This window comes from Podarcis bocagei, assembly GCF_964188305.1.
Source record: "Podarcis bocagei genome assembly, chromosome: 1".
NCBI classification, from domain to species: domain Eukaryota; kingdom Metazoa; phylum Chordata; class Lepidosauria; order Squamata; family Lacertidae; genus Podarcis; species Podarcis bocagei.
The window spans coordinates 50,202,541-50,227,112 of record NC_138125.1 but is presented as its reverse complement, the minus strand read 5'-3'; the positions used below and the strand labels follow the sequence as shown (position 1 = coordinate 50,227,112).

The following is a 24,572-nucleotide window of genomic DNA, read 5'->3' as shown; positions in this document are numbered from 1 at the left end:
AAGATGTGTGTCCCAGCTAAAAATAGCTTAATTACCTGCTTTTCCAGCTGTGTCTCGAGTTTCTTGATCAGTTCATCCTTTTCTTGCACTCTGCTCACCAGCTCCTGGTATTTCTTGTGTACACTTGAACCGCTTGTTTTCATGTGGGCAAGTTTCAGCTTCTCTTCCATAACTTCCACCTGAAAGATTCCCTCACACTTTCATTGTAATGACAATGGGTGGGGAAAGGGAAGGAAACACATTGGACTCTTTGTGGGAATAGACTGTTTATTCACTAATGGACCCTTATTTGGGGCAGGGCAGATTCTTCTTAAAGAACTCTCACACATTTGTCCCTTCATATAATCCCATCCACTAGAGCGCTGGTATCTGATGTTGAAAATATCACATTAGCAGCACTGCTCAGCCTAGTCTGAGGTAAGTCCCACTTCCACTTAAGTGGATATACAACCTAAATATTCAAAGGCTCAAGGAAAATATATTTCTCAGAAGATAATTAAAAGAAATGCCCAGAAGGCCTGCCATCTTTAGACAGCAAGATGGTCCCAAGTATACAAGAAGAAATAAGACATCAAACATGTCTTACAGGTACATATAAGTGGGGCACTGAATCGCCACTTGGCAGGCATTCTGCACCTGCCCCTTCTTTTTCTATGAACATGTCTCTCCCTCTCTCCATCCCAGCAGCTATGTTATCCGCCCCCTTCCAGGGTTTTGGACAGAAGCTTTATAGGGATGTCATAAATAATTTGGTTGTGCCTGAGAGTACCTTCTCAAATGTAGTCTCCACTTTTCTCTTTTAAAATGTTGACGGCGCCGGGGCCCTAGCCTACTGACCTCCTCCTCAAAGGCCTCAAATTGAGATTGGCAATGCCGTGCGGGATATTTCCCAGTCTGTGTGCCAATTTCTTCATGAAAGCTGGTTATGCTCCAGTGGACATTCCTGGCCCCCGAGTTGCAGAAAGCTGTGTTTTGTCCTCCTGTCTGTCTACATTAGACAGAGAGAGGCAAACAGTCTCTCCCCTACGCTGAACCTGAAAGGCAAGCGTGTGGCACCCCAAGCCAGAAAGCTTAGCCTGCCAAGCTGCCGGTGTTTGGATCAGAGCTTGGGAATAATTACTGTCTAAGGAAAGAGCCCCTCCCAGCTTCCTCTGATGCCTGAGTGGTGACTCTACACTGAAACCTCCAAGCTGGGACAGTAACCATTTTGCATTCCTTATCTGAAGATAAGAGCACATTGAAGACACCATCCAAAACCCTGAACTCAAGGGCTGGAAAAAACACCCAGCTTTAGGACTCAGCACACAAGTCATTTCATTTCCTAGACGTCTTTTGCTTCCCTGCACAATATACCTGTTTGTGGGGTGGCAGCACCACATGATGTATTAAACCACTTCCTAAGCCTGTCAGATTTAATTAAGGCATTTCGAAAGGCCTTTCCATTTCCCTTAGATAACATGCTGGGTGGTGCCATTGGTAACAGGCAGTAGCAAACTCCAAGCCTCCGGGCCTGATTCACTCCGCCAAGTTTGGCCAGGATATGGCGGTCCAACCTGGACTGTAATTTTCCACTCACCTTTTCCCCTCCCCCTTTAAAAAGGGATGCTGAAGAATAGTATCCTTGGTAGCTTAACTAGATTCTGTGTGGGTCCCAAAAATTGCTTAGCAACTAAAAATGGTGGGAATAATCACCACAGAATCCCTGTGATCACACCCACACGATGTTTTTAAAGCACATTTATACCACTTTAATAGTCATGACCTCTCCCAAGGAATTCTGGGGACTGTACTCCCCACAGGGCTAAAATTCCCAGTACTCTTAACAAACTACAGTTCCCATGATTTTTTGGGGGGGAGGGGGGAGAGACATGGTTTCTAAATGTATGGTATGGGTAAGAGTTGGAGAAGGACTCAAAGGCTATACTTTTTAGGCTTTGCCCACAGAACACATTTCTCCCACTGCTACAGCAAGGTTTAGAAACATGTTTAAAAGCTTATAAGCACTGTAAGGTGTAAATGTGTCACCTGAAACTGAAAACCTTTGTATAATTTAAATCTTGGGGTGCCCGTCCAGCTGTAAAGGTTTTCACATGTTATGGGACTAGTGATATCAGAGAAGCTCTTACCTGTTTCTCTGCATTTTGGGCTCTCTGTTCTGCCTCAACCACTCTTTGCTCCAGTTCTTGCATCTTCAGAAGAAAATAAGACATGAAAAACAGTTCACTACCACTACTACTAAAGTAAAAGGTAAAGGTAAGGTAAAGGACCCCTGGACACTTAAGTCCAGTCAAAAGCAACTGTGGGGTGCAGAGCTCATCTCACTTTCAGGCCAAGGGAGCCAGCATTTGTCCACAGACAACTTTCCAGGTCATGTGGCCAGTAGGACTAAACCGCTACTGGCGCATGGAAGACTGTGATGAGTGCCAGAGCACATGGAAATGCTGTGCTATCAGTAGTACTTGTAATGCTAGTACAGCGGTACCTCAGGTTAAGTACTTAATTCGTTCCGGAGGTCTGTTCTTAACCTGAAATTGTTCTTAACCTGAAGCACCACTTTAGCTAATGGGGCCTCCTGTTGCTGCCGCGCCGCCAGACCATGATTTCTGTTCTTATCCTAAAGCAAAGTTCTTAACCTGAAGCACTATTTCTGGGTTAGCAGAGTCTGTAACCTGAAGCATATGTAACCTGAAGCGTATTTAACCTGAGGTACCACTGTACTACTACTTCTACTACTTCTTTAGAATCAAACCCATCATTTGGCACTGTGATCTTTGGCATTTCTAGAATTATGTGACTGGATCAAACAAAAAACTTAGCTCTTTAACAGCACTAAGGTAAAGGTAAAGGGACCCCCCGACCATTAGGTCCAGTAACGGACGACTTTGGGGTTGCGGCGCTCATCTCGCTTTATTGGCCGAGGAAGCCGGCGTACAGCTTCCGGGTCATGTGGCCAGCATGACTAAGCCGCTTCTGGCGAACCAGAGCAGTACACAGAAATGCTGTTTACCTTCCCGCCAAAGCGGTACCTATTTATCCACTTGAACTTTGTGCTTTCGAACTGCTAGGTTGACAAGAGCAGGGACCGAGCAATGGGAGCTCACCCCATCACGGGGATTTGAACCGCCAACCTTCTGATCGGCAAGCCCTAGGCTCTGTGGTTTAACCCACAGCACCACCCACATCCCTTTTAACAGCACTATCACCCGTCATTTTCTCATTAGTGAATTTTGACATTCATTATATGGTTGGAAAGGATACCTTCTGGTACATTTTACATGCTATTCACTACTCCTATAAGCAGCTTACTTAGAATAAATAAATATAAATAAATAAATTTTATTTATATCCCGCCCTCCCCAGCCAAGCCGGGCTCAGGGCGGCTAACAACAGTCAAATAAACAATCAAATAATAACACATTCTAAAAATGTTTCATTATAAAAATTAGTTAAAATCAAATTGATGGCAACCGATTAAACAAAATTCTGTGCAGGTTGCCGGAGGAGGGAGTCAGGCTGCGCCCTGACCAAAGGCCTGGCGGAACAACTCTGTCTTGCAGGCCCTGCGGAAGGATGTCAGGTCCCGCAGGGCCCTAGTCTCTTGTGACAGAGCGTTCCACCAGGTTGGAGCTGCAGCCGAGAAGGCCCTGGCTCTGGTTGAGGCCAGCCTAACCTCTCTGAGGCCTGGGACCTTGAGGGTGTTATTATTTGCAGACCGTAGGTTTCTCTGTGGGGCATACCAGGAGAGGCGGTCCCGTAGGTACGAGGGTCCTAGGCCGTATAGGGCTTTAAAGGTTAAAACCAGCACCTTGAACCTGATCCTGTACTCCACCGGGAGCCAGTGCAGCTGGTATAGTACTGGATGAATGTGATCTCGCAGCGAAGACCCCATAAGGAGTCTCGCCGCGGCATTCTGCACCCGCTGGAGTTTCTGGGTCAGTCTCAAGGGCAGCCCCACGTAGAGCGAGTTACAATAATCCAGTCTGGAGGTGACCGTCGCATGGATCACAGTGGCTAGGTCAGGGCGAGAGAGATAAGGGGCCAACTGCTTAGCTTGGCGGAGATGAAAAAATGCCGCCTTTGTTATAGTTGTAATCTGCGCCTCCATAGAGAGGGAGGTATCGAAGATTACACCCAAACTCTTAACGGACGGTGCTGGCACTAATTGCACCCCCGCAAGAGATGGGAGTTGCCCCCTCGATCCCATATCGTCCCGCCCCAGCCAGAGGACCTCTGTCTTCGAAGGATTTAACTTCAACCGGCTCCCACGTAACCATCCAGCCACAGCTTCCAGACATCTGGTCAGTGTGTCTGGGGCCGAGTTAGGATGGCCATCCATCAACAGATAGAGTTGGGTGTCATCAGCATACTGATGGCAACCCAGCCCAAAACTCCGGACAAGCTGGGCGAGGGGGCGCATAAAGATGTTAAAAAGCATCGGGGAGAGAATCGCACCCTGAGGCACTCCACACACCAAGGAGTGACGCGATGACAATTCCCCCCCAAGCGCCACCCTCTGTCCCCGATCAGAGAGAAACGAGCGCAGCCATTGAAGGACTGTGCCCTGGATCCCCACGTCGGCAAGGCGGTGGTCCAGGAGTTCGTGATCGACCATGTCAAAGGCTGCTGACAGATCTAAAAGAATCAGCAGCCCCGACCCGCCTCGATCCAGCTGTCTACGGAGATCATCTGTTAGGGCGACCAGAGCCGTCTCGGTCCCATGGCCAGCACGGAAGCCGGACTGGAATGGATCCAAAGCAGATGTTTCATCCAGGAACCTACCAAGCTGTTCAGCAACCGCTCTCTCAATCACCTTACCCAGGAATGGAAGATTCGAGACCGGGCGGTAATTGGATAGATCTAAGGGATCTAATGATGTTTTCTTTAAGAGCGGACGCACCACCGCCTCCTTCAGTTCCCCTGGGAATATCCCGGTGCCAAGGGACAAATTGATGATATCCCCCAGGGGGGCCCGCACCTCGTCTGGACACGCTCTAATCAGCCATGACGGGCACGGGTCAAGAGGACAGGTGGTGGGCTTTCCAGCTTGGAGGAATCTGTCCACATCGGCTGGAGATATCCGGTCAAAGTGGTCCAATACTGGACCCGAGGACAGTCGAGGGGCCTCCAGTTCCTTTATTGTATCCAAATTGGCAGGGAGGTCATGGCGGAGCAACAGGACCTTCTCCGCAAAAAAGCTCGCAAATGCCTCACAGCTGTGTGTCAGATTGTTATTTAAATTTGGCTGTCCTTCAAGGGACGTTAAAGACCGAATTATACTAAATAATTGCGCCGGGCGAGAGCTAGCGGATGCAATGGAGGCCGAGAAGTAAGACTTCTTAGCGGCCTTCACTGCCATCTCATAGGTTTTCATAAAAACCCTATAAGATGTTCTTGAGGCTCCGTCACGGGCACCCCGCCATACTCGCTCTAGCCGTCTGAGGTCCCGCTTCATTTTCCGAAGCTCCTCGGTAAACCAGGGGGCCCGGTTTCTGCGGGGTCGCAGAGGGCGCTTAGGTGCGATCTCATCGATGGCTGCCAGGAGCTGGGTATTCCAGCCCTCAACAAGCTCAGTCAATGAGTCGCCAGGGGGAGCAAGGTCCCGCAAGGCCTGACGGAATCTATTAGGGTCCATCAGCCTCCGCGGGCGAGCCCAAATTGGCTCGCCACCTAAGCGGGGTGGGGGTGGAAAATCAATCCTGGCTTTCAGTGCGTAGTGATCAGACCATGGCACCTTCATCGAGGGAGACATGATCACATCTATACCGGCGCCAAAGATCAAATCCAGCGTGTGGCCTGCTTGATGTGTGGGGCCCGAAACAAACTGGGGGAGCCCTAGTGTCGCCATGGAAGACACCAGGTCCAGAGCCTGTGAGGAGGGAGTGGCATTAGCATGGATGTTGAAGTCCCCCAGTACCAATAGGTTGGGGAACTCCAAGGCCCAGCCAGCCACCGCCTCCAACAGGCCTGACAGGGTGGCTGCTGGTGCGCTAGGTGGCCGGTACACCAGCCAGACAGCCAAGCTCACCTCGGAGCCCCACACTAGGCCAACACATTCAATGCCGGGGATCGATGGCGATGGTAGAGCCCTGAAAGAACAGTCTTCTCGGATTAATAATGCCACCCCTCCCCCCCGGCCCACAGTCCGCGACTGGTGGAGGACGGAGAAACCTGGGGGCGCCATCTCTCGTAAGGTGACAGTTTCCCCTTCGCGCACCCAGGTCTCCGTCACACAAGCCAGGTCAACCCCCTGCGAGGTGAAGAAGTCTCGCAGGGTGGCGGTTTTTTTGCCTATAGACCTGGCATTGCACAACACCAGTGACGGAGGTGAGTAATCCTTGCTCACCCTACCTTCGTCCCTCGGGATGGGGCGCAGATTGGAAGGGGTACGAGCATATCCATATCTCGATCCCCTTCGCCTATGACAGAAGCCACCAGCTCACCATTAGCATTCAACTCACCATATCTCTTTGATAGACTTATGATAGATTCTGCATCACTATATAATCACTATGATGCGCAGGATCTTTTAATGTCTAGAAACGATTTCAAAGAGTGCTACTTACTTTATCACATATTCCCATGTCATGTTATTTACAGGTACGAGATTGACATAAATATTATGCAAATTCAACGGCATTTGGGGCCCAATTTACACAGGAGACTTCAACCTCCCGTGTGTACATCTCATGGGCTTGAGTGATTGATTGTCCTCCTATATTCACTCGCTCCACATTCACTTTTGCAAAACATGCCCTTGAATAATGGTTCAACTGCACTGCCAGGAACAGCCCCATTTTTTCCAGAAGCGTCCTTTATTATAGTGTTCCAGGTTGGCAAGAGATACTCGGTGCCATGCTGCGGTAATACCATGCTGAAGCACTGACTCAGCATTAATTTTGACAGAGTAAATGAAAGGATTTTAGAAAGCTGGTCCCCCCCCCCCATTCAAATTTGATATCCAAGCTTCTGTTTGATCCTCGTTTTGCTGATGATCTACTACCATTGCAGTGCATGGATATTAAATCAGCTGGAATTACATTAAAAACATCCTGATCTCATGTAAGTAACTTCCCCTGCACTTCTTCTCAAGAGTCTGGCTTTCTCTGCATCAATTCAGAGCTGTGTCTGCAGCTCCTTCCTCCTGCCCTGCATTGGACTGGCTTCTCCTATGCCTTAATGAAGACCTCTAAATTACCTCCCCTCCCTTCACATTCTTCTTGGGAAAACAATATCTGCACACAGACTTTCCCTGCTGCAGAGGAAAAGAGGGCTATGGGTCAGTGTCCCATAGGTTCTTTGTTCTCACAAGCTTATATACAAGAGCTCATTAATTTTAATAATTGTCATAATGTTTTCCTTGGAGGGTTGTTTGAGGAAAACCAATGCTTTTGGATAGGGAGCAGCAATCCCATTTGGGTAAAAATGCAATAACTCCCCTTGTAGAGTTACTATTCCCAGAAGGGAAGAGGGATCAATGTGACTTCTCCATTGTCTCAAGAGAATGGAGTGCACTTCTGGGGATGAAGTCATTAGTAGCACCAAAGTAACCTCCCCAGGGCACAAGCTTGGGCTGCGCTGCCCAGATGACAAGACTCCCCCTCTCGGCCACGCTGATATTCTCCAAAGGAAAGCAGAGCAGTAAGTTGGCATCAGGAGTTGCTAGAAGGAGGTGTACAAGGCACCATCCATCTGTCTTACGGACTCCACTCCAGATTAGTGTAGGGTTTATTCCCTAGCTTTTTATTCTCCAAAATATATCCTGTAAGTTTTAGGGTCAGAGTTTCAGGGGGTTTAGGATCAGAGTTTTCCTTTTCCTAGATGGGCAACCTTCTCGGGTTGATGAGCCCCATCTGCCCCTCGCTTCCCTCTACAGCATGTGCAGAAAACCACGACCTTGACCTTTGGTCACACTGTTGGTCTTGTCTGCTCAATCAGCTGGAGCCTGTCTTCGCATGCAGGGGAAGTCCCTAACACACCAAGGGCCTGAGACTCATTGACTACCCTCACCTGGTTTAGCTGGTCGGTCAAAGCCCTTTCCTGGGGTGTGGCTGCTGTCACATGCTGACAGCTCCTAGGAGCCACAGATGAGAGCTGAGTGCAGGGTGGGGACCAAATGTGGACAAACTACCCCAGAAAGAGCATACACCCCTACTTGGAATAATACCTGGAAATTAACATCCTTTTTGTCCCAAACCGAAACTTCAACTTCATTGCAGTACCATGGCTCACTGCACAGACATTACCATTTGCACATTATTGGTGATATTTCTGCTCTTGTGAACGATGGCAACTGTACCACTCTGACACTTGACCACTTTCTGGCATAGTTCACTGTCTCTCATGAGTAAGCTGAACGTGACCAGCATTTTAGAGACTGGTCTCCCCAAGAAACCTGGGTTCTTTGAGAACAGAAGAACTCTACTTACCTCCCAACTGAATGGATACCGAAACTGTCTGCATTCATTAAAAATCTCATGGCAACATCTGACAGCCTGCCAAACCTTCAGATAAGCTAATAAAAATCCATGTAGCCTGACTCAGTTTAAAAATAATTAGTATTCACCTTCCTTCTCACCACTTCATTGTCTTGCTGTGGGATGTTAAAACTGCTGCTCTGTTTAACATCAGACAAGAGTGTTAATTTCATGGTGCTTTTTGAGTATCATGTGTTATCCCCAGGGGCAAACTAACAATAAGCTGAGCATTCAGATTGTACTTTCTATATATCATGTTTTGTAATACTGATGAGAAAACTGCACTGCACGGCTAATTAACTGTGAAACAAACATTGAAATGAGATGTTCAAAATTCGGTTCCTACGCTTCTGATCACTAGCCCACCAAGCTGTCCTCTCCCACGTGCTGTAGAAAGATAAAGCCCTATTATCGAACAGAATGATGTCTCAAAGGTGAGGAGAGCGGCCAAAGATTCATGGCCCACAGTTCATTTGTTAACCGGGTCAATTATGCCGCCATGGCAACAGACTGCTATGTCACTCATCAACTGAATATTACCCCTCTTTCCCATTGTGTGCACAACTGTGTAAGTAAATGCCAGTTACTAAAGACATGAGATTCTTGAACGCATTTCTAGATTAACTGGGTGAAGATGCATTAACAGTCAGTATGAACACCTTTCAAATGAGCCCATGAGAAAAGTACCCAGGAAATCCTGTGTACACACATCTCCACTTCTAAGCTTAGTCAGGCATTCCTGCCAGAATCAAAGTATTTTTCTTTGGATTTTTACTCTCTTTTGTGTTAATTAGATTCAGCTCCATTTTCTCTCTCTATTTCTCTCTCTCTCTCAGTCCTTTTCTCTCTCTCCTGAGAGGCCCCACAGCTCATTTGTAACAGGGTCATCATGCTGCCATGGCAACAGCCTGCCATGTCACTCATCAAGAGAATATTACCCCTTTTCTCCTCAGTGTGTGCAACTGCATGGAAAAAAAAAACCCCTGAGTGCAAGTAAATGCCAGTTAGCAAAGGCATACAATGCATACAATTCTAAACTCCAGCATACTTTAATTTCCATGGAAAGCTTCCAAAAAACATTTGAGCAGTATCATTGCTAGCATTGCATTTGTTTTGAGTTTCTCAAGAGAGGCATGGCAGAACACAGTGCAAAGAACTTTTATTAAGACAGCATTCTAACAACCCTTCACATGTTTATTAAGGACTTGGGGGAATGTTCACCCGTGTGTGTGTGTGTGTGTGTGTGTGTGTGCATGCACAGTCACTTGATAAGTTATCACTAGACAATTCAAAGGGTGAATGTTCAAAGCTGAATGTGTGAACTAAATCCTTCAAAAAAAAAACCATTGAATTTGAAGAGCTATGCAGGGATATGCATGGGCATCCTGTGGTTTGTTCATTCATACATACAAGTCACCACTTGATGCTGCAGTTATGAAATGAGTCACTATAAACTGCCCTAGGAATTTGTTGAGGGGTGGGAAATTAGCAAACAAATTTGTGAACTAGCCCTTAAGGCTGAAATTCTGGTACTTAGGTTGTGTATTAGAATTGTGTGATTCAGTTCTTAAATTGTTCGACTGACTTGCTAAATCACTTACTAAATTACAAAATTAGTCAGTTTTCATTTTCAGCACTAAGGCAACCATCCTGTTAGCCTGAAAATGATGAAGAAAACCTCCCCTCGCTCCTAGCACTTCTGACAATCCTTTGTTGAATTACAGCCTTTAACTGCTTACTCTTTGGCCTTCAGAGGAAAAACCACATCACAAAACCATACAGCCAGTTACAGAGTAACCTGATCACTGAACCAAACTGCTCCCTAATCTCAACAAAGGGTAGCTTGACACACCCACACCCCTAGGGCTGGATTAACTCCAGAGTCTTCATTTCCCTTTCCACAGGGGTGTCCAGCCGTCAGGTGCTTGGCAAAGTACAGGAGTAATCAGACAAGTTTATTGTGCTGCCACCATTCTGTTGGAATTCTTTCCGAAAACATTGACTGGGTAAAGATTTAAATTTAGGATTTCTAATGAACGAAAGAGGGCTTGGGGTTTAAATAACAAACACGTGGATAGGGTGGGAATCAGATTCTGAAAATCATGATTTCAAAGCCATTCGAGTTCTTGTCCACATCCTCAGGCTACTCAAACTGAAACTTAAGCCAAATACATTTTTGTATAAGCTAAAATTTAAAATTAATTTTATAATGTATGCTTTAATGGTAGTTTTTATTGTGATATTCTACTGCAGTTGGTGTTACTGTAATTAATTATAGTGTATATTTCAGAATGTTGTTAACTTAGAGAATTTTTTTTTTTTAAAAAAATCAGTCCATTAATAAGCAAATTAAAACATGGCAGGCAATTTCTCTAGACCTTCTTATAGGGTACTGTATCAAATTTAAGTTGAAACTGTTTTATTTTTCATTATAAAGATTTTGAAACATATGTCCCTGGCCTCATCACGGGGGGTTACAATCTCTCTTACTAGCTATCCTCATCCAAAGGTTTAGGAATAAGCAACCCTGTAATTTGATTTTTTTGTAGTTTTTTTTAGCTTTTTTCATTATTATAATGGAATTTTCTTTTGTAATTTTGGTTGTCTATATTTATCTGTATTTGCTTAAAGCAAAATAAAAGTATTAAAAAAAAAAGAATAAGCAACAAAGACTAGTTACAAAATGTAGCTTTTGCCTCACCTTCTCAGCCAAAAGCTCCCGGATCCTACTAGCTTGCAGGCGGAATTTGAAGAGCTGTGTCTCCAATGCAAGGCATCGTTTCTGCCAGTCCATGCAGCTACCATTCTCAACAGCGAGCTCTGCCATTTTTAATGCCTTCTTCTCCCTAGACTGACCTCAAGATGTCCTAAGTGAGAAAGACAAAGAAAAAAAAGAGACAGAAATGTCCAAAATGCTATATGAATTGTCTTTATAAATATTTTTTTAAAGCACATCCAATACACATTTAAAACACATTCCTTTGACTTCCCCCAAAGAACCCTGAGAATGGAAGTTTCCCCCTCACAGTTACGTACAATTCTCAGTACCCTTAACAAACTACACCTCTGGATATTCTTTGGGGCAAGTAATGAGCTTAAAACATGCACTGGATATGTCTTAAACATATAGGGTGGATGTTCCCTAACAGGAGAATTTCCCCTGCCTCCTCCAATCTGGGGACGTGGGTGGCGCTATCGGTTAAACCACAGAGCCTAGGGCTTGCCGATCAGAAGGTTGGTGGTTCGAATCCCCGCGATGGGGTGAGCTCCCGTTGTTCGGTCCCTGCTCCTGCCAACCTAGCAGTTTGAAAGCACCTCAAAGTGCAAGTAGATAAATAGGTAGGAAGGTAAACAGCATTTCCGGGTGCTGCTCTGGTTCACCAGAAGCGGCTTAGTCATGCTGGCCACATGACCCGGAAGCTGTACACCGGCTCCCTTGGCCAGTAAAGAGAGTTGAGCGCTGCAACCCCAGAGTCGTCTGTGACTGGACCTAATGGTCAGGGGGCCCTTTACCTCCAATCTAGCTATGGTAACATTATACTTTGCATTGCAGGGGGCCGGGCTAGTGACCCATGGGGACCCTTTCAACTATAGAATTCTATGATTCTATGTCAGTTTGCACAAAACCAACTCTGCATTCAAATTTTAAACACTCGGGAAGTTTAGGAGAATCCAAAATGAAGATTCCAACTGTAAACAAACTTTTAACAACTAAGACTTCCAGGACAAGAGCTTCAATCAAGCCTGATTAGAAGATTAGGCAAACGCAAACAACCTAAGCCCTTAGACTATGGTATAAACTCACTGTTGTTCCAGACTGTGCAGTGAAAGAGTTAACAGAATCTTCTTATCAGCTCCTAAAGATCACATTATCAAAGCTACTCTGGTTTCCATATGGTCTCTCTCTCCCCCCAGTTTAGCTATCTTTTGGACCACCAAGCTGCACTAACTCTTAATGTTTCCCAGGGTCATTCTGGTAGCCTGTCAGTGCGTATTTAATCTCCTGGTATGTAGGTTCAGCTACAAGAGCAGGAACGATAGGCCTGTTGCTTAGCTAATGCTTAAAATTCACATAGCCAATATGCCCCTTTCATTAGAAGCCCATGAGCTAATTGAAGTGGGCAGCAGAAGACACAATGCACTAAGTGTCCTCATGGATGACAGAAGCCCTTCCACGACAAAGCTTTGGCTATGAATTATCCAAGTGAAACAGATAGTAAGAGAGAACAAAGATAAAGCTTCATTCATTCTATTTCATTGCCACAGTCTGAAAAATATTTAGCTAAGGCCCTTTGTCCATTTTAATCACCTTTGGAAGTCCCTTTTGCTTGTCCCCAAATTTAATGAATGGAAATGGAAAGATATGCTGAAAAGCTGGAGGGGTGAGCATAGAAATTAAAAACTTTGGAACTATTCTGGTGATTTAATTCAGCCTTGCAAATAAGCCCACAAAAGGAGACAGCCTCCAATATATACTTTTTACCAGCCTGCCGAGGGCTGCCAGTGGAGAGGGGGAGAGCCTCCTGCAGCATTTCTAAGCTGCGTGCGGAAAGAGGGACTTCACTCCTCCAGCAGCCCACTCGGTTTCTGTGTTGGCCACAGAGAAGTGATGGAACGCTCCCTCTCTCCTTGGCCATCCTGCATAGAATTTTTTGTCTGTCACCTATGACTACTAAAGTGCTGAAAAAGAAGGCTGAATTAATTAACGAGCAGAAAAGCTTGAGGGCACGGTTTTTTGTGTTTTTCGTTGAAAATCTGCCTTTGAGGGTTAATCCATTCCACCCTGTTGGATGTGGGAATGAGGGCTGCATGGATGCCATCAATGCACATAGTACTGTCAGCCATGCAAATGGAATATATATATATATATATATATGTGTGTGTGTGTGTGTGTGTGTGTGTGTGTGTGTGTGTGTGTGTAGTCTGAACACTCAGCTCACATAAGAACACAGCTGAAATGTTTTAGCAGAGGACCACTGTATTTTTCTGCTGCCCTCCATCTATCCATTCCTGATCACTTTCGCTACCAGGTGTGGCTGATTCATGATTGGATCAAGCTGTTGTGAGCTTCAGAGCACTGAACTGATGTGGGGGCACTGAATTAATTGCCCACAGCATCACATGAATCCAGAATGGCAGAACATCCATATAAGATGAACATACTGTATAGAGACAGGAAATACACTCCTTTAAAGATTTTACTGAGCACATGCCCCTATCACATTAATTACCTAGGCTGCCTAAGCATGTGTACCAGAAAGTGATCTCAGTGGGACTTACTTTCAAGAGGACATGTCTAGGATTGAGTTGCAGGCTTTTTATACTGCATCCTATGGACCACTTGCCACAGAATGGAGCAGCCTATTTTGAAGAATGGCTAGATGATGCATTTCCAGTTTGGTTCTCTACACCAGTGTTTCCCAACCTTTTTTGGGCAAAGGCACACTTGTTTGAGGAAAAAAATCTCGCGGCACACCACCATTACAGCCCCGTGACGTCAGCGCGCAGCGTCACGCCGGGAGGGACGCACGAAAGTGAAAGTTTTCAATTTTTTCCCCTCCCCCTTGCCGGGGAACCTCCAAGCTTTGGGGGTGGGGGAGGAGGAGGCAGCAAAGCGAGGGACTGAGGGACGGCGGCAGCTGAGGCGGCGGCGGCTGTTGTGGTGGTGGCGGCGATAGCGGGCGGAGGAGGGGCGGCGGCGGGGCTGAGGTGGCCGGCGGTGGCGGGGGAGGCGGCGGCGGGTGGAGCAGGAGGGCGGCCGAGGCCGGTGAGGGAGTAGGGTTGCCCGGGGCTTGAGGAGCCGTCGCCGGGAGTTGCTGATGCTGTTGTTGCTGCTGCTGCCCGGACATGCCGGCCTCCTCCTCGTCCGCTGTCTCGCGCTCCTCCCTTTTGCACGCACTGCCCCGCCGCCGCCCCATTGGCTGGGTCCTGTCAGCTGATCCTGTGTGTGTGTGAGGGGAGAATGGAGAGAGAAACCTCGGCACCACCACCGCGGAGCCGCCCCCGGCTCGACGCGGATCCTCGCCGCCGCCGCCTCTCACCGCCCGACTCGCCCGCCTCCCTCCCACGGCACACCAGCCAACTTCTCACGGCACACTAGTGTGCCGCGGAACACCGGTTGGGAAACACTGCTCTACACTCACATCTTGTCAAACCTGACATGCCGAGGATAGGAGACGGTGAGGAAGAAACTTGCCTATATAATATGCATCATCACAGATTTGTGGAGTCGGAGGGGGCCTTGTAGGCTACCTAGTACAGCGTCCTGCTCAATGAAGGACATCCAGAGCTAGAGGAACATCGCCAGTGGATTGCTGTCCAGCAAACACTCCAGTAAGGGAGAGCTCCTCCCCACCTCCAATTAATTTTCAGGGCTGCCATTCCATTATCTTTCTATTGAAATGGAACACACATACTAAACACTACAGAATAATGAAAATTGTACTGTCCAGGCATCCAAGACAAAAGTAAGTTAAAGCAACAACGGTATTACTTCTTCCACTGCAATATGGAAAGATCAGTATCGGACAGTATGGAGGGCCACCCCTGCTCATATGGCCTCTGGTCAGTCACATCACTGCTGTTCACTGAGTGGCAGAGGGTGAAGGGCAAGGTGGCAGAGAAGATGGCAGGTTGGAAACACACTGGAAGGAGGCACTCAGTTGGTTCTGCTGCTGCATCTGTACCGCACAAACCTTGCTGCAGCCTCCTCCCTTCCCATCTACTTCTCAAAAAGCCATAGCAACAGAACTACTAAGCAGCCAGTTGAGCGGTGGCACCCCACCCCCAATGGTGAAGCTGTTTGCTCCACTACCGGGGGCAGAGAGCTGGCGGGGGCGTGACTGGCCCCCCCCAGGGAGGGTGCACATCCCGGGGGCGTGGCAAGCTGCCCACAGGGGTGTAGCGCGTGTTCTGGGGGCTTGCCTCTCTGCCTGTGGGGGCGTGGTGCGTGTCCGGGGGGGGGCGCCGTGATGGCACCCTACTGGAATAGTGGTGCCAGGGGCGGTCCGCTCCCTCTACACCCCCATTCCTCCGCCAGTGCCCACCCCACCACCCACTGCTGAGCAAGATTCTGTTATATATATATATCAATAGGGAAAATCCTAACAGGCATAGGTGCAGTAAAATTCCATATCAAGGCCAAAAAGCTAAAGATCTGGCCCCTAGTTACCCCTTTTGTTAAGCAGAACATGGTGCCTCATTGTAGGAAGGCAACATTGGATCTATAACTTATAATGAAATCATGGACAGCATTCTTTTCTCATGGGAGAACAGGCTTGAGGTGAAAGACACAACATAAAGCCAGCTGAGTCCTTGCTTGTATCAAGAGATAAACTTGTACAGAAATCCTTGTAATGATTGGGAAAAAACAACATTGAATTTCTTCTATCTGCTTGTTTTTTTAAAAAAAGTTACAAGAGCTTAGAACAAATTGTATTCATCATAATCAAAAGCCTACCACCCATTTTGCAATAATAAATCACTTGGCAGTACTAGATTAGTAGGTGTATTGTGTCATTTGCAGACAATCTTATGATATCTACTATGAATGCATCTATCCAGAGAGGAATGCAAAAAATGTAATCAAGGATTCAGCATTAAGGCTTGATCTTAGAGGTTATAATGGTAGTACATGCAGTTTTCTGGAGAAAACATGTCCATGCATATGCCTTTTTAAAAACACAGTTTATTTACCCAAAAATGTTGGTTTTGCATCTAACATAGGGTAACCATTACATAGCAGAACCTAACTACTTATCCTTTATTTTTTCACTTCTCATTATTTCAAAGGTATACAAACTAATCAACATAGCATTTTAAAGATATGTGTATCATGTGAAATACATATTAATGCAAATACATTTCTTTACAAACACATGCATTACATAGATTTCTTTACTTGGATGGTAGCCCTTAGTGAATAATCATATGAGTTTTAGGGGGTAGCCAATTTCAATTCTAGGTTGCAACAACAGATAAATAGTGTCCAGATCAAGGGAAGTACATAGGACCACACTATTCTGTCTTGGTGTGACCTGACCTGGACTACTGTATCTTTTTGTCAATTAAAATGTTTCTAAGTCATTAGATATTGCAGTCCTGGTGTTTCATATATACTTGCACCAAGGTGCAATACTAAAGACCGTTTCCTGGCACCTGTGCTCATTTGCCATCTCAAATTAAGACTGCAATGCTATACACATTTATCCGGGAAAACAGACATTTTAGGACTTCACTTCACTTTACCACTTCAGAAGTTTCATATCTATATTATCTGGTTTCATCTCATAGAATCATAGAATCATAGAGTTGGAAGAGACCACAAGGGCCATCAAGTCCAACCCCCTGCCAAGCAGGAAACACCATCAGAGCACTCCTGACATATGGTTGTCAAGCCTCTGCTTAAAGACCTCCAAAGAAGGAGACTCCACCACACTCCTTGGCAGCAAATTCCACTGTCAAACAGCTCTTACTGTCAGGAAGTTCTTCCTAATGTTTAGGTGGAATCTTCTTTCTTGTAGTTTGGATCCATTGCTCCGTGTCCGCTTCTCTGGAGCAGCAGAAAACAACCTTTCTCCCTCCTCTATGTGACATCCTTTTATATATTTGAACATGGCTATCATATCACCCCTTAACCTCCTCTTCTCCAGGCTAAACATGCCCAGCTCCCTTAACCGTTCCTCATAAGGCATCGTTTCCAGGCCTTTGACCATTTTGGTTGCCCTCCTCTGGACACGTTCCAGTTTGTCAGTGTCCTTCTTGAATTGTGGTGCCCAGAACTGGAGCAGAAACTGTATGCAGCTGGTGGAATGCACTACCATACTGATACTCACTTTTGTATGGGTTATTCCATTGCGAATAGCACTATATATTTGTAATTATGAAAGAAAGTGAAGGTGGGAAATTCACAAGGAGATCACTTTCAAGCTCCTCTTAAAATTGTTCTGCTCAATGAGGCTTTGCCAGTTTTAAATCTTGCCTAGTCTCAGGGGGTGATATCCAACTAATCCATCATATTCAAAGCATACCAATTAAAATTAATGGACAGAAGCTACTTGTCCATTGATTTCAATGGGTTTAGTCTGAGTATGACTAAAGTTGGGTATAACCCAATGAGTTTAGTACAGTGGTAAAGGTAAAGGTACCCCTGCCCGTACGGGCCAGTCTTGACAGACTCTAGGGTTGTGCGCTCATCTCACTCTATAGGCCGGGAGCCAGCGCTGTCCGCAGACACTTCCAGGTGACGTGGCCAGCGTGACAAGCTGCATCTGGCGAGCCAGCGCAGCACACGGAACACCGTTTACCTTCCTGGGGGTGCTTTTGAACTGCTAGGTTGGCAGGCGCTGGGACCGAACGACGGGAGCGCGCCCCGCCGCGGGGATTTGAACCGCCGACCATGCGATCGGCAAGTCCTAGACGCTGAGGTTTTACCCACAGCGCCACCCGTGTCCCTAATACAGTGGTACCTCAGGTTAAGTACTTAATTCGTTCTGGAGGTCCGTACTTAACCTGAAACTGTTCTTAACCTGAAGCACCACTGTAGCTAATGAGGCCTCCTGCTGCCGCCGCGCCGCCAGAGCACGATTTCTGTTCTCAGCCTGAAGCAAAGTTCTTAACCTGAAGCACTATTTCTGAGTTGGCGGACTCTGTAACCTGAAGCGTATGTAACCTGCGGTACCACTGTACAGGCTCTTTTGGGAGCTAGTTATTGTTGGCATCCATGGGAACCAAAGGTGGACAAACTACCCCAGAAGGAACACAATGTGTTCCCTACCAGAGGTACTATCCTAACACCCCATGCACCCCATGGGAGCTAGTATGGACACAGTATTTAATATGATAACTGCTGCTTTAAAGGTTTTGTTGGTGAAACAAACGGAGGACACTACACTTTAACAATTGTGCATGTGTGCCTAACCAGGCAAGATGGTGGCACAATCACCATTCCATTGTAATAGTATTGTATAAGCACTGCATCTTATGGTTTGCACCTGCATATCTCAGAGAGCCACTCCTTAAATTAAGCACATATCCCATTTGTTGTTCTTTTGCTTTTTAAGATTCGTAAAATGCACTGTGCTTTGCATCCCATTTATAAAAGCACCTAAATCAATTGTGGGAAGGAGCAAGGCCTTTTCAGTTGTAGCCTCACAGTTATGGAATGAGGTTCCCATGGAGATGAATCATCAATGTGTCTCATTTTAAATTTCAGGTAAAAGCACAAAGCACTTTTTAAAACTGGGATTCTTTTTACTGTAGTTTTATCTTTCTGCTGTTTTAATGTTACTTGTGTATGTTTTATTCTACTTTAATTGATTTTATGTGCTGATGTTGATTTTATCAATTTTGTAAGCCACCTAGAGCTTTGAAAGAACTAATTTTGTTCAATACATGAACAAAAAGAAATGACTATAAGCAAACACCTCAGCTATTGAAGATGAGGCTAACATGGTAATCATTTAAAGTTTAAACAAATAGTCCTCAGAAGAATCTTAATTGCTTAATTTAGCAGGTAAAGTGACCATAGAGTTAAGTTTCTCTTGTAAACTTCATCCTTCCACTAGGCAATACCCATCTTGGGCAGTAAATGAAAGTACCCTTGATAGCCCTGGTTAATGTACCAATTCTTTGTGCCAGCTGTTTTTAAAAGACCAACAGCACAATCCTAAATATGTTTATGCAGAAGTAAGTCCCTCAGAGTTCAATGGGGCTTGTTTCTCGAACCTGAACGTGTTTAGAATTGAAGCCCCAAACTGTTTACTATTTGCCAGAGATGGCAATGGTTAAGGCTGCTAGTTTACACCACCCATTCATTACATCGCTCATAACCAGTTCACACCAAGTCATCTGTAATAATAAGATAACGCATTCCATAAAAGAGGACATTTACCTACTCCCTTCTCTCCTAGTAATTTTAAATGAAAGAAGGTATCAAAGTAATACAACACCACAGGTAGTGATTTCCAGTACACAGTACACACATGTTATAGCAATCATCCCTTTCTGCCCTAAAGTTTTAAACCCTGCTTAAATCAGTTTTGGAAATAAGAGGAAAAAGCAAAGATCGCCCCGCACACCCCCAGCCTCACACAGTCTCTCACCTTGGGCAGGCTGCTCTAGCAGCAGCAGGAGGAGGAGAAGGAGGGAGGGCTGAGGCAAGCCGGGCACTGGAAGTAAAGAGCCAAGATAGCAGAAGCCTCCCCCCCCCCTCCCCAAGTTGCGACTGACCTTGTATTGTTCTTGGTCAGAACAAGGTTATATTGTGCTCAGGAACAGAGTGTTGCCATCCTCCTGCCGCTCACCTCCAGGCAAACGAGGGCTGCTGCTGCCCTGAGGGGGAGAGGGTCTCACGAAAGTCATGCACACAACAGCTACGCTCGAGTCCCATTCAGCCTTTCCCCGTTCTCTGCCTCTTTTCTCCCTCTTTTCCTTCAAGCGGGAGAGCCTGGCTCAAATAGCACAGCCAGCCCTCCAAAGAAGCACAGGAACTGACATCATCGGCACTACACTTTTAACCCCTTGCCTGACAATAAGATCAGGTTAGGCTGCCTCCCCTCCAAAAAAAACAGCAGGGAACTGACTTCCCACCCACAGGATTTCTCTGTGATCTTTTGTGTGTCTGTGTGGGAAATGGCCTTCTTTTGTACCGACAAGCACTCTTGTCACGTTTTCTTTCATTTCAGCTTGGCCAGGCATTGTCCCAAAGAAGAAATACTCACTCTAGATGCATCCATTCTCTTCCAGAAAGCTACATACAAATGGGCGTAAAGTAACCAGGATTTTTGTTGGGGGGACGGGACAGAACCTCAGCTAGCTATGTATTTTTATTCATTTTTATTGATGGGGGGGCAGCTGCAGCTCCCTCCCCCCGCTACACCCATGTATATACCCCTACACAATACACAAATCCTAAATTTGATTTTTAAAAAATAAAATAAGGAATTTGAAAGAGAATTTTTTAAAGCAGCTGAGTTCCAGAATCATGATTATGATTTTTTAAAATGTCAAAAGATGAAAAGGTTTTGTGGGAGGAGGAGTTGGGGGGAAGGAAAGCCAAGACATTTTGGTGCAAATACTGTAGCACACAATATCCAGCAACGAATTGTGCCCTTTCAGCATGTGTTGGCATAATAATACGCAAGTGGTCTTAGTTATCTATATGATCTATACATGTCTAAGTTATAAAAGGAAAGTGGATCTTAGCCACACTGGTAGTGCTTGCCATGATGCAACCACACCGCATCATATAAGGAACAACTCAGTCTTCACAGCAATCCTAAATGCATTCAGACTGTGCACACATTACCACTTACTCTGGCTCTGGTGCATGCTGGCGTTTGAATCTGTGTACACACAACGTTATCGACAACACAGAGCTGGCCTGTAGTTTCTTGAAAAATACTATTGTTTGATGTGTTTTCCCTTAAACTAACTCCAGTATGAAGGGAAAACCTAAGGCACATTCACTTCACAGTTAAGCTGTGGTGTGTGCATTTGAGACACCCATTGTCCATGTGCAAATGACGGGTTGTAGGGGCAGGGAAACCAAACAGGTAATGCACATCGGGTTCAACCTCCCTACCCTCTATTTGGTGTGTACAAGAGTGTGCAAATGTGACTCAAACACAGTTGTGAGGGCTGTGTACATAGCCTTACTTACAGAGATAAGTCCAAGGGACTTACTTCTGTGTAATAAGCATGTTTAGGATTGTGCAGTTAGTCTGGTATAAGCAGCAACCAATGAGTTAAACCAGAGCTATCAAGGGTACTTTTATATATTACTTAGCATAAGGATTCCTAGTGGATTCTGTTTACAAGTCAATTTACCTGCTAAACGAGTAGAGAACTTGTTGGTTGCTTGGCAATCTTTTGAACCAGCAGTAGTTGAATATTTGTCACTGTTCAGTGTTATGGTGAAATAATACGATTAAAAGAGGAATAAGGAATGGCCAAAATTCAGTTGCAGAGCACATGCTTTACATACAGAGGATTCCAGCATCAGTCTCTAGCATATCCAGAATAGGGCTCAGAAAATCCCCTGTCCAGAACTCAGGAATGCCTCTGTCAAACAGGGGAAGCAATACTGGGCTAGTATTATCAGTATGGTCTCACTCAGTCTTCCCATATGCACTAGCATATTGGTTGGTGATGTAATGCCCAAAGACATTGGAAACTAAATACCCTGTTGTTGTTGTTGTTGTTGTTGTTGTTGTTCTTGTTGCTCCTCCCATATATTTTCAAGGGAGTAGAGTCATTTGGAGGTATTTCTCCAAAGAAGTAGGTCTTAGGATGACCAAACCCATCATATTACTTTTCCTTTCCTAAGAACTGTCACACAGGGCAGTGAAGCAGTTCAGGAATAGAAGGCAGGTGTGGAACATGCAATCATTGTGTGTTACTACCCTCTACAGGAGAAAATGCACAATAGTGTTATTGTGCCAATTGTGATATAATTCATGATAACACAATATGCAGGTCACACCATACATTTAAAGCTGTATTACACAACTTTGAGCATCCATTGCTTCCCCTGCCAAAGAATATTTGGAACTGTAGTTTATTAAGGGTGCTGAGAATTGCGAGGAGACCCCCTATACCCCTAACAGAGCTACAATTCTTAGAGTGGTTTCACAATCAATCTCTCTTCCCAGGGAACTCTGGGAAATGTAGCTGTGTGAAGGGAAAATGGGTCTTCTAACAACTCTCAGCACCCCGAACAAGCTACAGTTATCATTTATTTTAATGCAGAAGTAGGGAAGCTCTACCCTGTGGGCCAGACGTGGTCCTTCAGGCTACTCTCTCTGATTCTCAGGATGTTCCCTATGCCATGCCTCTCATCAGCCTTGCTCTGTACTCTTGAATACTTTGGCCTGGAAAGTATCCTTGAACTGGGATGGTGCTTCTTGCTTAGCTGGGTTGAGTGATGGGAGGCCATAGAAACTTATGGGTTTTGCATAGCTGGAATGGAGCCCATGGTACAAAGATAAGAGTCACATTTGTTGTTCCACTTCTATGCCTGTGACCCTGTCCAACACTGGCATACAGCCCCTGGATGTTCCCCTACAAAGGAATGCAGGCCTTATGCTGGAAAAGATCCCCTATGATGCTCCCCTGCCCATGATAGGTACAGATGAAGAGAGTGTGCTACAACTTTTTCCACAATAAACAATAACAAAGTTAAATCTCTGTACGGGGTGCCCACAATTGTGAGGTCTGAAGAGATGAAGATGATGCCTCCACAATTGTTGCCATTGTCTGTGGACTGCTTGTGATGTCACAAAGCACTTGAGTAGAACACAACTTGCAATGGTTGTGACATTCAGCATTGCACAGGTTTCTTCCATTTGGAGGAGGTGAACTGGCAAATGGAAGGAGGCGATCAGCTGCCAGCAGAATGCTATGGACTGATAATAAGGCAAGTTTGCTTGCTGAATGGGATTGTGTCTTGAAGGCTGCTGATATCCATATTCAGAAGCTGGCTGATATGGTCTAGTAATGGACCTAATGGACGCTGGCAGATGTTGGTGGGTGGAAGTCAGTGGAGTTCACATTCAGAAGCTTATGGATGCTGCAAGGCAGAAGCAGGCTGATGTATGTAGATGTAAGCTGGCTGATGTTTGCCTTCAAAAGCTGGTCAACAGAAGCTGGTGGATATTTGTGGACTGAAAGGAAGGAGGGGGTAAATATTAATATTTGGTTTTTTAAAAAATGCTTATGTGAATTTATTTTTTGTGATAATATTTATAAAATGAGAAAATGAAAAATAAATTTATAAAAAAGAGGAGAGGCCTGCTGGGTGCTGCTTGTGGGCTTCCCAAGAGGCCCCTGTCTTGGTACTAGGTGAAAGATGGTGCTGAATAGGAATTTGGTCTGATCCAAGGTGGTTCTCCTTATGTCCTTATTGTCAGCTAATAAGCAGAAGGTTAAACCCTGTTGGCTACAGGAGTCTGCTGAAACTTGTGAGTGGAAAAGAAAAATAGGTAAGCAGAATCTATACAAGCAAGCACAAATAGAAAACCAGAAATAACAGTACATAAAATATTTGGCAGGCTTTGAGTAACGATGGCGTCTAGACAGAACTGAGTTTAGTACTGGCATAGTTGCCATTTTACACTCAGGGAAGCATTCCCTTCCCCAATGATTCCTAGCTCTACAGACAACAGCACCTGGCAGACAACAGACTGAGAGGCACTGAGCTTTCCAATTATGTTAATCATTATGCATGGTGGCAAATGTATTGTAATAAATAACCAGTGCTGAAGTGCCTAAGGATTTCCCAAAGGGATTTTTGAGAAAAAGAGAAAGAAAATAACCTCTGAGTCTGGCAACAAATAAAAAAATGTCCAGAACTTGAGAGGCATTTATTATATCTCCATTGTTCTTTGCTCATCTAGGGAATATTTTTGCTAAAAAGCATAGCTGTCAGAATGCAGTGTATTCTCCTACCTTCAAAACTTTTCATGTTCTTTATGAAGTATATTTGCCTTCATTTTGTATGGCCCAATTACCCCTCATGCTTCTTTCATGTGATGCTCATTGACTTTTCTTCTGAATGCAGACCCATTCAGAGATACACCACCTCTTGGAGAGCCACCAAAATGAAAAGTTCAGAAATGGATGTATTTCATACGAAAATATTAGTGTCAGTCATGTTGCCATCGCCTTGGATTCCAGCACTAACCTCAATGCACAGACTAGAGGCCAATATATCAGTTGTGTCAACAGAGGCGGCACTGAGCATCACCACTGAATGGGAGACCCCCAAGCCCACAATGCCAGGGATCCCTGGAATGAGATAATAGAATTATCGAATTGTAGACTTGCAAGGGACCAGAATTTCTTGCCCAATGTAAATCAATAGATCAGATTAATATGACAACATAGCTGCATCACCTGTTCAGAAAAAAGGCTGGGTGAACAGGCAGGTTTTAAGAAGGTGCCCACAGGCCAATACTGTAAGTATCTGCCTGATGTTCTTTGGAAGCACATTCCAAAGTTCAGGTGCCAACACAATAAAGACCCTGGGCATAAGGCAAACCTTGGGCACATTCAACAATACTAAGAGTTTCTCCCCAACCCTCCACACACACCAAGATT

The 24,572-nt window shown here is 45.4% G+C and overlaps 1 protein-coding gene across 5 annotated transcripts in view; it reads right to left on the bottom strand.

Annotated features, from left to right (window-relative positions):
• Positions 1–19,968, bottom strand: part of PLEKHH1 (pleckstrin homology, MyTH4 and FERM domain containing H1) — a 53,202-nt gene extending 33,234 nt beyond the window's left edge. For 2 of the 5 annotated variants that reach the window (XM_081212818.1, XM_081212820.1), the window contains exons 1-4: positions 19,704–19,968; positions 11,176–11,341; positions 2,127–2,189; positions 36–197 (exon numbers count right to left, since the gene is read on the bottom strand). In XM_081212818.1, coding sequence (XP_081068944.1) covers positions 36–197; positions 2,127–2,189; positions 11,176–11,301 — 351 coding nt within the window. In that variant the 5' untranslated portion in view covers positions 11,302–11,341; positions 19,704–19,968. Of the gene's footprint in view, positions 1–35; positions 198–2,126; positions 2,190–11,175; positions 11,342–19,576; positions 19,647–19,703 lie in introns of those variants that run through there. The other 3 variants (XM_081212821.1, XM_081212822.1, XM_081212819.1) reach the window with 2 other exon arrangements.
• Positions 19,969–24,572: the final 4,604 nt, after the last annotated feature.